General features: G+C 33.1%; 1 protein-coding gene and 1 non-coding gene across 2 annotated transcripts; both read right to left on the bottom strand.

Annotated features, from left to right (window-relative positions):
- Positions 1 to 1,389: 1,389 nt before the first annotated feature.
- TRNAI-AAU (transfer RNA isoleucine (anticodon AAU)) lies at positions 1,390 to 1,463 on the bottom strand. The gene has a single exon. It is a non-coding gene; the product is annotated as a tRNA-Ile (tRNA).
- Positions 1,464 to 1,625: 162 nt separating this feature from the next.
- LOC111418797 (uncharacterized) lies at positions 1,626 to 13,618 on the bottom strand. The gene is made up of 5 exons (XM_023051467.2): positions 13,489 to 13,618; positions 13,175 to 13,398; positions 12,951 to 13,119; positions 1,990 to 2,145; positions 1,626 to 1,933 (listed from the first exon to the last, which is right to left on the bottom strand). Exons 1-5 carry the CDS (start codon positions 13,577 to 13,579, stop codon positions 1,674 to 1,676), a joined length of 900 nt encoding a protein of 299 aa, XP_022907235.2. The 5' UTR covers positions 13,580 to 13,618; the 3' UTR covers positions 1,626 to 1,673.
- Between the last annotated feature and the right edge of the window lie 107 nt (positions 13,619 to 13,725).

Here is a 13,725-nt window from a genome sequence, read left to right as displayed (position 1 = left end):
GAAGATGTTGTGTCTTAGACGGCCTCTGGCGACGCAATTGCACAGTATATGTTCAGCAGTTTCTGACTCGTCGTTGCATAGTCGATAAGTTTGATCCTCAGCTTGTCCAATGTGGAAGAGGTGGTATTTTAGGGGCGCATGGCCGGTCAAGTAGCCTGAGAGCGTTCTTAGATCCCCTTTGCTGAGGCATAAAACCTCTTCGGTTTTGTTTTGCGACGGAGTTATCATACTCTTTGCTTGTCTGTGACCTGGAAGTTCTTTCCAGCGTAAGGCTATCTTTGAAACCTCCCAGTTGTTGATTATTTGTTTTAGGTGGCTTTTTTGTAGTCCACAACCAGGTTGGGGTCCAATGAAGGGCGTATTTGCTGCCTCTTTGGCCAGCTTGTCGGCCTTCTCATTGCCCTCAATGTTGCTGTGACCTGGAACCCACCATAGGGTAACATCATTGCCCCTACCGAGTTCTCTCAGGTTGTTGGTACACTCTCTGATCAGTGCGGAGTTACACGTGTAGGCTTGAATTGCCTGTAAGGCGGCCCGACTGTCTGTGAAAATGTTTATGGATGCACCTTTTTGTCCCTTCTGTAGGTTCAAAGCGGTGCAGAAGTTTATAGCAAGAACTTCTGCTTGGAAAATTGTTAAGTCCGAGCTGAGGGGCAATTTGATGTGGCTATTTGGTCCACTGATGCCCATGCCTATTCCAGATCTTACTGTCTTTGAAGCATCGGTGTATCAAGCTAGGGCTCCTCTTTTTTGTTGAGGCCCTCCCTTCGCCCAATCATCCCTGCTACTAAATATGACCTTATACGGTTGGTTGAAATTGTATTCCGTCGGTATGAGGTCCGTTGTAATTTCAATCAGGTAATTTAGACATGGGTCCTTGAGGATCTCCAGGTGTCCTCTCAGGTTACCCTGCATCAACTTGAGTGAAGAAACTGTTTTCAGTGATAAGGCACTTAAGGCTGCCTCCATTTGTATGTATAAGTGGAGCGGTGTGAGACCGAGTAGGGCTTCCAAAGCAGCCGTCGGACAGGATCTCATTGCACCCGTTATGTTAAGACATGCTAACCGCTGGATTTGTGCCAGCGTTTCGACCCACTGTGCTCCGGGGGACTTGTCGTTTATTATTTGCTTTTAAATTGTTTTGTGGAAATGACTGCGGAAACGGTATAAGGTTATTGACTTCTGTCATGAGATTGGTAAGTTCATGGATATTATTTATGTTAGCGTTTGTGGTGGGGTTCGTGAGGGGTGAGAGAGCGGGTTGTGTTGCTCTTAAATTGTCAGAGATGACTGGGTTCAATTTTTAATATATAGTTTATTATTATTGTTATACAGTTTTTTGCAAATAAATAAAAGTATGAGAATAACCTAAGCAAAAATAGTAGTGAGTGGCCCATGGGGGGATCGAACCCGCGACCTTCGCGTTATTAGCACGACGCTCTAACCAACTGAGCTAATGGGCCTTGATAACATTTTGTTGATAGAAAAAAAGTTCGAAACTGTTATTGTTTTCATTATTTAATCTTCATATATTAAAGATAAAGATTAGATAAGAGACATAATATTATCTATAACATTTAAAGTATAAATCCGCATTGACGATTTAATTATCACTTTGAACCACTTAAGTTAAAAACAAAATAAAATCGTCTTGATATAAATATTTTTTTTTATTAAGTATATTTCATAGATTGTGCTGAAACAACCCGAAAATGCAACGTATCGACCGCTTTCACCGGAATATAAGTTTTCATGACGGGTGATCGATGTGGCGCGAACACCATCGTATCTTTTCTGCGTTTCCGCTTCGTTTTTAGAATTTTTAAAAGGAAAGGTATAGATTTTTTAATGTTATGCACTAAAAAGAGAATAACAAAAATTGTAATCGCTATCGTTAATAAGATTATATCGTTCAATTCCGTTTTGAGAGAACCTGAAATTAAAATAAATAATTAAAAGCAACTAAATAAATAGGAGAATTGATATTACTTTGATAACATTTTTGATTATCTTCGTCGTAGAATCCTTTTTTGCCGCAATTTATGATTCCATCACACATTAATTGTTTGTTTATACAAGTTGGATAATTGGAAAAATTAATGCAAACAGTTTCGGTTTCGTTGCAAAATGAATCTTTTTCGAGTTCTTAAAGTATAAGAGAAATCCAAATAATTAACCTTTCAACACACGCGCGAGGAAACTTTCTTCTAGTTCTAGGCGTAGTCTAACTTCTAGTTTCAGTTGTTATTCAGCGTCACTTTTTGTTGTATATTTTTATTGATGAGGAATATCGGAGTAAACTTAATTGATATTGATATCACAAGGAAAAGTAGAATAGGAGCATATAAAATGAACAACAATAGGCCGATATTAGTAAAACTAACAAAGGAAAAAAGAAGGATGGATATCCTAAAAAACGCAAAAGGGTTGAAAGGAACGAACATATGGATAGATGAGAACTACTCTAAGAAAATTCAGATAGAGAGATATGATTTGATGACTAAACTAAGGGAACTCAGGAGGAAAGGACTTAAAGCTCATTAACAATACAACAAAATAATTGTAAACCATGAAGCAAACGACGAGGGGAAGATAGTGGATGAAGAAGCTGCCTGGAATAATAAACTTACAGTATCACCGGACGATATGGAAAGAGAAAAAAAGAGACGTCCTATAAATTCAAAAACCTAAGTGTAGAAAGAAGAGGGGACTTTACTGAGGATGAAAATGGCAGGGATATGGATAAACGCAAGGAAAAGCAAGGAGAAAATAGGAAAGTTATAAAGATGAGGGACGTGGAATATTACAACTTTAACGGGAAAGGAAAGGGAAATAATGGAGGAGATGGAAAGGCTTGGGATATAAACAATGGGAATTAGTGAAGCGAAAAAGAAGGGAAGGGGAAACATACGATTATCAAACAATTATAGTCTATACTTTTCAGGAGTCCAAGAAAATACATGGGCTAAATAAAAGAGTAATTAAGTATACACCACTAAACTCTGAAGTTGGGAATTGGCCTAAACGGAAAGGTGAATATAATTCAAATCTACGCACCAACGGAAGGAACAGAAGAAGAAGAAATGCGAGATTTTACCTCAAGTCTGCAGAAAACCTTCGATAAATCCAGAGAACAAGGAGAGGAAGTAATTATAATAGGAGACTGGAATGCAAGAATAGGTAATGACATACACAAGAGGGGAGGTACTTAGGAGAGTATGGGAATCAGGGAGAGGCAGTGATGAGTAGATGTGGGCAAACAATGCTGGAATGTTGTCAAATAAAGGCCTTATTGATTGGAACCACTATATGGAATCAGAGGAGGCAAGATAAATATATACGTTTTTGGCGGAAGAAAGGAATGCTATGAGTTACATTATTGATTACATCACATACGAAGAGATGAAAACCTACACGAAAATAAACATCCATAAACTAAGGCAGGAGGAAGAAAGACTAAAATACCAAGAAAAAAAAAAACAACGAATTTCAAAAACTAGAACAAACAGAGAATTTAATACTGAAAGAAAGGTGGAGAATTTTTAAAGAGATAATTCAAAATAAACCTATGGAGGTGTTGCAAAACACCTCCATGCAAAAAAAAACAAGTTTCGTAAGACATGCTTGAAATGCACGAATTTAAGTTGAAAAACGACTGGCAAAGCCACGAGTTTTTTAATGAATGAGTGCTTTAAGTCTTATGAAACGTATTTTTTATGCTATTTTTTTTAATTCACGCTTTTATCTTTTTTGTTTAACAAAAATAAAATACATTTTGACAATGTAGTGAAATAGGTATGTAGCAGTTGGTAACACCATAACATTTGAAAATAGAAATTTGAATTGACAATTAGAAATTGTCAAAACACAAAATGTATTCACCCGAAAAAAATGTTTCATGTACACATCCCAAAATAAGAGAAATTACTCAGAGTTCAATGTCCTTATCATTGTGTATCCGATGCTAAGAACGTGTTTAAACACCCATGAACAAAAATTGTCACATTGACAACTAGAAAAATTAATGACCCAATGTCACCAACTTAAACTGGTGCCATAAAATATTACTAAAATCTCATTACAGCATCGGATGCGTTTGAGTACTGTAATAGCTTTCATTACCGTCGCGAATTGCAAAAAATATCAGACAAAGAGAACACACTGGTGGAATGAAGAGGCCCGACAGGCAATCGACGAATTCGGAAGAGTATGGAACAAACTATAGAACGAACAGAGATGTAGCTAAGAATATTGTAAGGGAGGCGAAAAAGAGAAAAAGTTAAGTGAAACATACGGATCGAATAACAGGAAATTTTAGAATCAAATAAGAAAATTGATAAGATATCAAAGGAAAGAAATAAAAGCCGTCAAAGATAAAAACAACGAGATAAAGGGAAATTACAACACTGCAAGAGAAATTCTGGACATATGGGCGGATTTTTATGGAGAAAAGTTCAGGGATGGAAAACGAACACAAACAATGGAGGAGTGAAGAAAAGATGAGATAAGAAAAGACACCACAGACATAGCAACTGAAGAGATAATAATGGAAGAATTGGAGAGGCAATGATGAACATGAAAACAGACAAGGGTTGCGGGAAAGACAAGATAGAAGGAGTGGCTTCCTAAGTATATGTATATAAAACCACTCCTTTTAAGTACAGGGTGTCCCAATTTCGATGTCCGTATAGGCTATCTTCGAAACTAAACGAGATAGAAAAAAAGTAGCTTACATGTCATGATCTCGTTTTTCGAGAAAATGTTAAAGCCGAAAACTCCGAACAGCTATTGTCTTTTGTTTTCGCTCTATCGACAAAAACTGAAAGTTTTGCGAAAACGACAATCGCGAATATCTCACTTATTATCAAAGATGGAGTATTATAAATAAAACATTATATGGGCAACTTTTTACGAAGAATTCAGTGGCGTAGGTAGAATTTTTTTCCCATCTTTTATTTTCGAGATTTTAGACGTAACTTTATTTTTTTAAATGGAAACCATAGTTGGCTATGACTTAAAATAATTTGTTATTTTCTTCTGATAACAAATATATATAGTTCATCTAAATATTCATTTTCTAATCTAATTCATTTTGTTCCATCTAAATCTAATGTATGTATTTAAAAGTTAATGTTGTTATGGTGATAACCATACCATGAGGGAAAGCATTGTTTCCAATTATTGCCAAAGTTTATAGCATGGACAGTAGAATCTAACAGGACTGCTACATCCATTGTATTTTTGTAGTCGACTACGGGTTGGTTGCCCGCACTCTACGTCACACTATTTGCCACGCCTGATAACTGTCTATGTTTTTAGAGGTTATATGATAGACATTAATACGTCTAAAAACATAAAACTTCAAAACTAATATGAATACGTCTAGGATATAACCTCTAAAAACACACAGCAAACGCATAGACCATAACAACAGCTAGGCGTGGAAAATGGTGTGACGTAGTTTGCGGGTAGGCAGTCACAACAATGGATGTAGCAGTCCTGTTAGATTCTACTGTCCTTGAGTTTGTAGTAGTATTTAAAAATTCACTAACAACTCTGGCATTATGTGCTGGTGCTCCGTCATATTGAAAATACATCATTTGAGACATATTTAGTGGCAAATTGTCGTCCAAAGGCTCAATGTGCTGCCTTAATATATTGAGGTATTTCCCTGAGTTTAAGTTTTTATGGTAGATACTATATGCCAAAATTCTATTATCTAAAAGGGCACACCATACATTGAACCCCAATCTTCTTTGAACACTCAGAGACTTCATCGGTCCAGATAACATTTTGAACAAACAGCAGATTATTTAATTTGTTTAAATATCATCTACAAAATTCTAATCTTCGATTGACATCTCCGGCACGTAAATAATGAGTTAGCCCCGCTTTGTATGGTTTATACTTATTTTTCTTTCATATTCGGGAGCGGTGTCTTTTGGGTCAGACGTCTTGTTGCAATTTCTCTTGCAGGTCATTTTGGTATGTTTTTGTATGTGGTTTGGGGAAGGACCAAATATCTATTAAATTTTCTGCTGACCGGCTGAAGGTTCGTACGTGCGGTTGTCTTCTTTCTGGATATCTTGTGAAATAAAATTCCGCGGCTAACGTCGCATTCTTATCTGATAACATATCGCATTCCATCATGTTACATTTTTCATAATTTTCGAAATTCATTGTAAAGTTTTATTCAGTTTTGTTATACTTTGACACTTAACACGCTGGTGCATCGTACCAGCACATAATGCCAGAGTTGATATCGAATTTTTAAATACAAACTTTGGCAATTATTTAATACATTATGTTCCATCATAGTATATATGGTTATCACCATAGCAACATTAACTTTTAAATACACACAATAGTTTTAGAAAGAACAAAAAAAATTGATACATTATATTCCATCATAGTATGTATGGTTATCACCATAGCAACATTAACTTTTAAATACATACATTAGATTTAGAATTATTCAATAACTATAAGAAATATACCCCACAAACTATATATAGTTGTTATCAGAAGAAAATAACAAATCATTTTAAGTCATAGCCAACTATGGTTTCCATTTAAAAAAATAATGTTATGTCTAAAATCTCGAAAATAAAAGATGGGAAAAAAATTCTACCTACGCCACTGAATTCTTCGTAAAAAGTTGCCCATATAATGTTTTATTTATAATACTCCATCTTTGATAATAAGTGAGATATTCGCGATTGTCGTTTTTGCAAAATTTTCAGTTTTTGCCGATAGGGCGAAAACAAAAGACGATAGCTGTTCGGAGTTTTCGGAATTAGCATTTTCTCGAAAAACGAGATCATGACATGTAAGCTACTTTTTTTCTATCTCTTTTAGTTTCGGAGATAGCCTATGCGGACATCGAAATTGGGACACCCTGTACATACATATGTATAAGATCGCATGGAAGTCGGAAACAATCCCGAAAGATTGGGAAGATAACATCATCTTACCAATACATAAAAAAGGAACTGTGATAATTACAGAGCCATATGCCTACTATCTACAAGTTACAAATTATACACTAAGATAATAGAAAGAATATTAATAGGAATAGTGGAAAACAAACTAGAAGATGAACAAGCAGCATACAGAGCAAACAAACGGTAACATACATGTAATCCGAAATATCATTGAAAGGAAAATAGACACGGGGAAAGAACTATACCTAAGTAGTATTCTTCGACCTAAAAGCAGTTTTTTACACGGTTAACCGTAGTATTACATAGAAATGTCTAGAATAACTAATGGTACCACAAAAACTAACATAAATAATTGAAAACCTGTACAAGAAAGTTAAGGGCATAGTACAAATGAAGGGAGAAACATCAAAAACTTTTGAAATGAGCAAGGGAATAAAACAAGGCGATAGCCTAAGTTCCTTGTTATTTATAATATTAATGGACAGAGTGATAAAAAATACAAGAACAAGAACAAATCAATATCAAACAGTAATAGGTTAAGTTATAAAAGTTTGGAACCAGTAAAAATAGATAATTTACTATATGCTGACGACATAGTCCTGATAGCAGAGAACTATAAAAAGGCAAGGAAGTTGGTTGAAATATGGACAGAAGAAATTGAAAAGATGGGCCTAGAATTGAACGTAAATAAATGTAAAATCGTGATAATAAATAAAAAGGAAATAAGAAATAACCCGAAAGAATTATTTATTAAGGAACAAAAGATAGAAGAAGTATCATCATATGAGTACTGGAGAAGTATAATATCACAAGATGGAAGGATAGATTTAGACGTAAATGCAAGAATAAGGAAAACAAACAACGTATATCATACTCTAAACAGAACAATTTTTGGGAAGAAGGAGATAGATAAAAAGATAAAAATGAAGGTGTACAACTCGGTGGCAGTCCCAATATTAACATATGTCAGTGAATCATGGACACTCCAAGATAAACAAGAAGGAAAGATCACAGCAATGTAAATGAAATTTTTACGTAAAATAGTGGTGAAGACGAAGTGGGATAGGATAAGGAATGAGGAAATAAAACTAAACTGGTACACCCACATAATTAGAATGGAACATAACACAATAGTAAAAAAGATATTTGAAGCAAAAAATAAGGATAAGATAAAGAGGGGAAGAAGTTGAGAAGAAGAGAGGGAAGACTGTAGCAGATATAAAGAAATTAGCCAGGCATCGGAGGGAGTGGAAGAAGTGGATGGAGATATAGGAAAAGAGTTATCCGACGCCATCAGGCATAAGGATCAGGAGAAGACGAAAAAGAAGGTTTTTATTGAACTGAATGTAGAACTAACACTAGACCTTTCTGATTTAGCCATGTGTCTCTTAAGACGGCTAAATCTGAATGTTTCTAGTTCTAGTGTTAGCTCGTAGCTTGTTCTATATTTTCATTGCACTAATAGTAGATCTAACATTAGAGCTAGAAGTGGAAACATTCAGGTTTGACCGTGCGTTTCTTAAGACGTCGCGTGTATTGCAAGGTTAAATAATATACAGAGTGTCGCCGGATAGGTGAAATGACTCTTATAAAAGGTAAAATTTTTTCGATATTAATTGTCATTTTTTGGGGTTTAGCCCTGCTTGATTAAACATAATTTTTGAACATATATTCAAGTTTTAAAAAGCAAGTAAGCCTTGACAGTGAAGTGAAAACAGCTTTTGTGTCAGGTAAAGTACCTTTTCTGTTTATAGTATGCCAAAATGTTACTAAGAAATTTTTTTAGTACTCTCCTTGTTAAACCAACAACCGATACATAAGAACCACTAGAAAAGATTCTTAGGAACTTTCTTTAGTCGAACGAAAATATTGACGTGAACTCGTCGCACAAATCTCATCAACTGCGCGTTTTATATGAAAAATTATAAATTATAAACGATAAATTGAACTAGAGGTGTTGTTATATGAAAGGTTTTTAAAAAAAGACCACTTTTCCTCCGTAATTGTTATAAATTAATCAATCTGAGACGTTTCGGGAACACCTCCCATCTTCAGTCTACAAATAGTCACTCGTAATACTATCTACAAAAAAAACCCATATTACACATAAGCATTTTAATGTAGTTAAAAGTAGAAAAGATAGAATTAGATTACCTAACTTTCTAAAAGTTAATAAAAATAACAACTAAAAATCCAAAAATATTTTGGACTATGACTCAGATGTATTAGAGAAATATTTCATATTATATAAAACGAACAGAGTAATAAATTTAACCAAAAAACAGATTCCAAACAATATTATTAATCTATTATCATTGGGTGATAATTTCAGTTTTCTTACATTTGGTTTCAAGAAATCGTTCCATAAAGATATAATTCATCTCATTGTAGACGTTGAAAAGATTTTTACCACCATCAATACAGTGGAAAATCACATAAATGTTACAAGAAATAAAATTGTCAACGAAATTACCAATTTTTTATATAAGCAAAAGAATTTACATTACCAATCAAATTTGCAGGCACAAATTTGCAGGGACATTATAATTTTTAAAAAATTCCTATTAAATAATAAAGACTTGATAGTTAATAAAGCAGATAAGACTAAACAATTGGTTATCCTGAATAAACAGTCGTATAACGAAAGAATTGCTAATTTGCTGAATGATAATAAAACGTATAGAACGAATAGGTCAGATCCAGGACCTCCGTTGGTTGATAAAATTAACGATTACCTAAGAAAACTTGAAAAAATGAATTGCATAGATAAACCCCTGAAATTAAAATTAGCACCAACACATTTCATAACACCAAGAATTCATGGACTAATTAAAATTCATAAACAAGACAAACCATTGAGACCAATTGTTAATAATATTAATGGACCCACATACGCATTATCAAAATTTCTCAATAGTTCTTTGAATAACCTAAACTCAATGAATGATTACGACATCAAAAATTCATTAGAGTTAAAAGAAAAGTTAAAATCATTACATCTGGATAATCACATTAAATATGATATTGTAAGCTTTGATGTACAGTCCTTATTCACAAACATACCTTTACAAAAAATGATAGAATTAGTAGAAACAAACTGGGAACATATAGAGGATCACACTGTAATTAAAAATAAAAAATTGTTTATTGAAGGAATTAAACTTTGCACGTTTAGTAGCTATTTCAAACAGGATAATAACTATTACAGACAAATTTACGGTCTTCCAATGGGGTCCAGTTTGAGCGTGAATTTGAGTGGTATAGTGTTGAACGATTTAATAACAACACAATTAAAAATAACCAAAATAAAACCAATACTAATTGCTAAATACATAGACGATCTGTTACTAATCTTACCCAAGAATGAATATCCAAAACTATTGGACACAATCAACAGTTACAATGATCGTTTGAAATTTACAGTAGAAACGCCCGATAATGATAAATTACCCTTTTTGGATATAGTTCTGGTTATGAATCGAAACAACAACTCAATTGCAACGAAATGCTATAAAAAAGAAATTGCTAGCAATAGACTGTTAAATTTTCATAGCAATCACCCTAAGTCCCAAATCATTAATACCATGAACAATTACATAAAAAGAGCTATCTCAGTTACAGACAATGCCTTCTTAAAAGAAATAAGAAAACAACTATATAACATTTTATTAGAAAATTTCTACCCTAAAAGATTAGTCAATGATGCTTGGTAGAGAATTAAAAATTCTATTGATAATGATAATCAAGATAACAATACAACTTCTCACATATCGAGACCTACAGAACAATATAAAAAAGAATATTTTTTAAGAAGTAAAACAAAAGATAAAACAGAAGGCCAATCATTAATTACACAATATTTCGATAAACATAATCAGAAGAATGATAGTGAACAAGATAATAGAAATATAAATGACGAAACTAATAAAATAACAAATTTGAATAAGTTTTGTAAGATTAAATACATACCGTCATTAACGAATAAAATAACTTCAGTATTCAGAGATCATGATTTTAAAGAAATTAAATTTGCAAAATACAATGATAATAAAATAAACACATTGATTTCAAATGTGAAGGATAAAATTAAGATGATAGACAAAGTCGATACCGTTTACAAATTAAATTGTATGAATTGTGATAAAGTTTATATTGGAGAATCAAAACAACACCTGATAAAACGAATTCAGCAACATCAATATGACTCAAAACAGATCAAAATAAATAATAAAACAGCATTGTGTCAACATTCTGTACTATTAAACCACAAATTTGACTTTGAAAACCCCAGGATTCTCAATACAAATAATAATACCTTTAATAAGGAAAAATTTAGAATCACTTTATATAACAAAAAATATCAATCACGCAGTCAATTTCAAAACTGATGTGGGGAAAATTGGAGCGCATTAGGCGAATATCTTAGATAGATTAAATATATAAAGCGAGATAGATAGAAGACGTTTGGGAGTGGTAGAAAGAAAGAACGAATTCCAGTTTTTGGGTAGTAAAATTAACCTTGAAACTTCGTACAATGGTATTTCAAAACAGTTGTACAAGGTGACGCGCATACATGTATGCAAAGTAATTTTAAAATATGGTTTTGTTTAAATCATCATATCAAGATTAGAGGTAAACTTTTTTAACATTCGACACCGATTAATTTTTAAATTTTTTGTGTGGTTTGAGATTTTTATGGTCTTTTGTTGTGGTTTTTTTGTAGATAGTATTACGAGTGACTATTTGTAGACTGAAGATGGGAGGTGTTCCCGAAACGTCTCAGATTGATTAATTTATAACAATTACGGAGGAAAAGTGGTCTTTTTTTAAAAACCTTTTTATAAATTATAACTTCAGACTACATGTGTTCATCAAGTCTTTATCAAGTCACCTCCTAAATTTGCGCATTTTTCAATAAGTTTTCGGAATGCTCCAAAAGCTGCCTGTACAGGGTGTCCAAATTTTGATGGGTTTGCAGGGTATCTCAGTTATTATGAAAGATAGAAAATTGCGGCTTTCGCGAACCTGAGCTACTTTTTTGTAAAACTTACAATGGCGCAAACTAAATTTTCATAGCCTTCTTCGTTTTTGATATACAGAGAGTGTTTCAAAATTTACTATTTTCAGACACCCTGTATCTCGGCTATCCGGAAACGTAAAAACAGGTTCTACTAGATTTTTTCACGAAGAATCCAATGGTGCACGTAGAATTTTTCTAGTCATCACGGTTTTTGAGTTATAAATAGTTATTTTAGAAGTTGAGTATTCAGTATTTGAGTTGTGTTTATAACTCAAAAACCGTGATGACTAGAAAAGCTCTACGTGCACCATTGGATTCCACGTGAAAAAATCTATTAGAACCCGTTTTTACTTTTTTACTAAGTTTCCGGATAGCCGAGATACAGGAGGTCCCTGTATACTCCCGGTATATCAAAAACGAAGACCGTTATAAAAATTTGGTTTTCGGCATTGTAAGTTTCACAAAAAAGTAGCTCAGGTTCGCGAAAGCCGCAACTTTCTATTTTTCATAATAACTGAGATACCCTGCAAACCCATCGAAATTTGGACACCTGTACATGCTCTCTAGGAATTGATCGAACTGCATGTGTTATTCTATTTTTTTTTATATTGCGGTGTCATATCGAAATGTATTCTTGGGAAAATCTGTTTTATTCTTCCCCAAACAAAAAAAATCCATTATTGTTAGTTCTGGAGATCTGGCCGGCCAAGATATCACGCTCATTCTCTCAAACCATCTTTCGCCAAATTGATTATTTAGTTAAAAAATTGGATGGTATGGATTTTTCATTCCGAACAAAACTCCACAAAAAGAGTTTTTCTTTCACTGTCAAGGCTCAATTGTTTTTGAAAAATTGAAAATATGTTGAAAATTAGTCTTTAACCAAACAATTTATCAATTAATATCGAAACATTTTTACCTTTTATAAGAGTCGTTTCATCTATCCGGGGACACACTGTATAAATATAATTAGGAAAATAAGTTACTTCGTATTGCAGTTCCTGTGATTTTCATAATTTCAACTGAATCTTTCTGTTTTTCATCCAAAACATCTATCCTTAACAATTTTTGACTCAGAAATACAAAGGAATCGTTTAAATTTGGCGATTTTAACTTGTTTGATGAACAAAAGTTTAAACTAATAAACCCATTTTCCTAGAAATCAATTTTAAAAATTAAACATTAAATTCTATTTCTAGCATAAACTTACTATTAAATAAATGTTACTTCCGTTACAAAATCTATTTTTTCCGAAATGTTCAAACACAATAATCTTCGTGATATCAAGTTCCAGCGAATCGTGGTGAAATAAAAAGGAACAATTCCTCGAACGATGCTTATTTGAGACGAGAACGGTTACCGAGTCGGATATTCCCATATTGTACGGCAAGAAAAAGTGTTTTTGCGATTTGTTTAAACAGGATAAACTCATATCTGAAACAGAATAATTAAAAATAAGTATGTAATATTATGTATTTGTAGAAAAGATAAATTATAATAGTGGGAAATGAAGAGATATATTACCGAATATTGTGCTGTTTTTATTATTTTCAGGCCAAATTAAAGTGCTACCGAAATTTAATGATATTAAAACGACCAGAAAAAATATTATCATACTTTCTTTTTGACATTTTCACTGTCATGTTAAAACGTGTCTACTGACTTTGACAATTTTTTGGGATCTTTCTAAATCTAATAAGTAATAAGTAATAACTCCTATAATATCTAATTGAAAGTTATATGTATGCAAAAATATACACA

Source organism: Onthophagus taurus, chromosome 6 (assembly GCF_036711975.1).
Source record: "Onthophagus taurus isolate NC chromosome 6, IU_Otau_3.0, whole genome shotgun sequence".
Taxonomy (NCBI): Eukaryota; Metazoa; Arthropoda; class Insecta; order Coleoptera; family Scarabaeidae; genus Onthophagus; species Onthophagus taurus.
The sequence above is the reverse complement of the archived record's forward strand: the minus strand, read 5'-3'. Positions and strand labels throughout refer to the sequence as shown.

What these genes read in the sequence shown, in the direction of transcription:
- LOC111418797 (XM_023051467.2), bottom strand. Translation starts at nt 13,579, where the DNA reads ATGATAATATTTTTTCTGGTCGTTTTAATATCATTAAATTTCGGTAGC. An exon ending in TAAAAACAGCACAATATTCG is followed by an intron (nt 13,399 to 13,488) that starts GTAATATATCTC and finishes ATTCTGTTTCAG; the next exon opens with ATATGAGTTTATCCTGTTTA. An exon ending in CACAGGAACTGCAATACGAA is followed by an intron (nt 2,146 to 12,950) that starts GTAACTTATTTT and finishes TTATACTTTAAG; the next exon opens with AACTCGAAAAAGATTCATTT.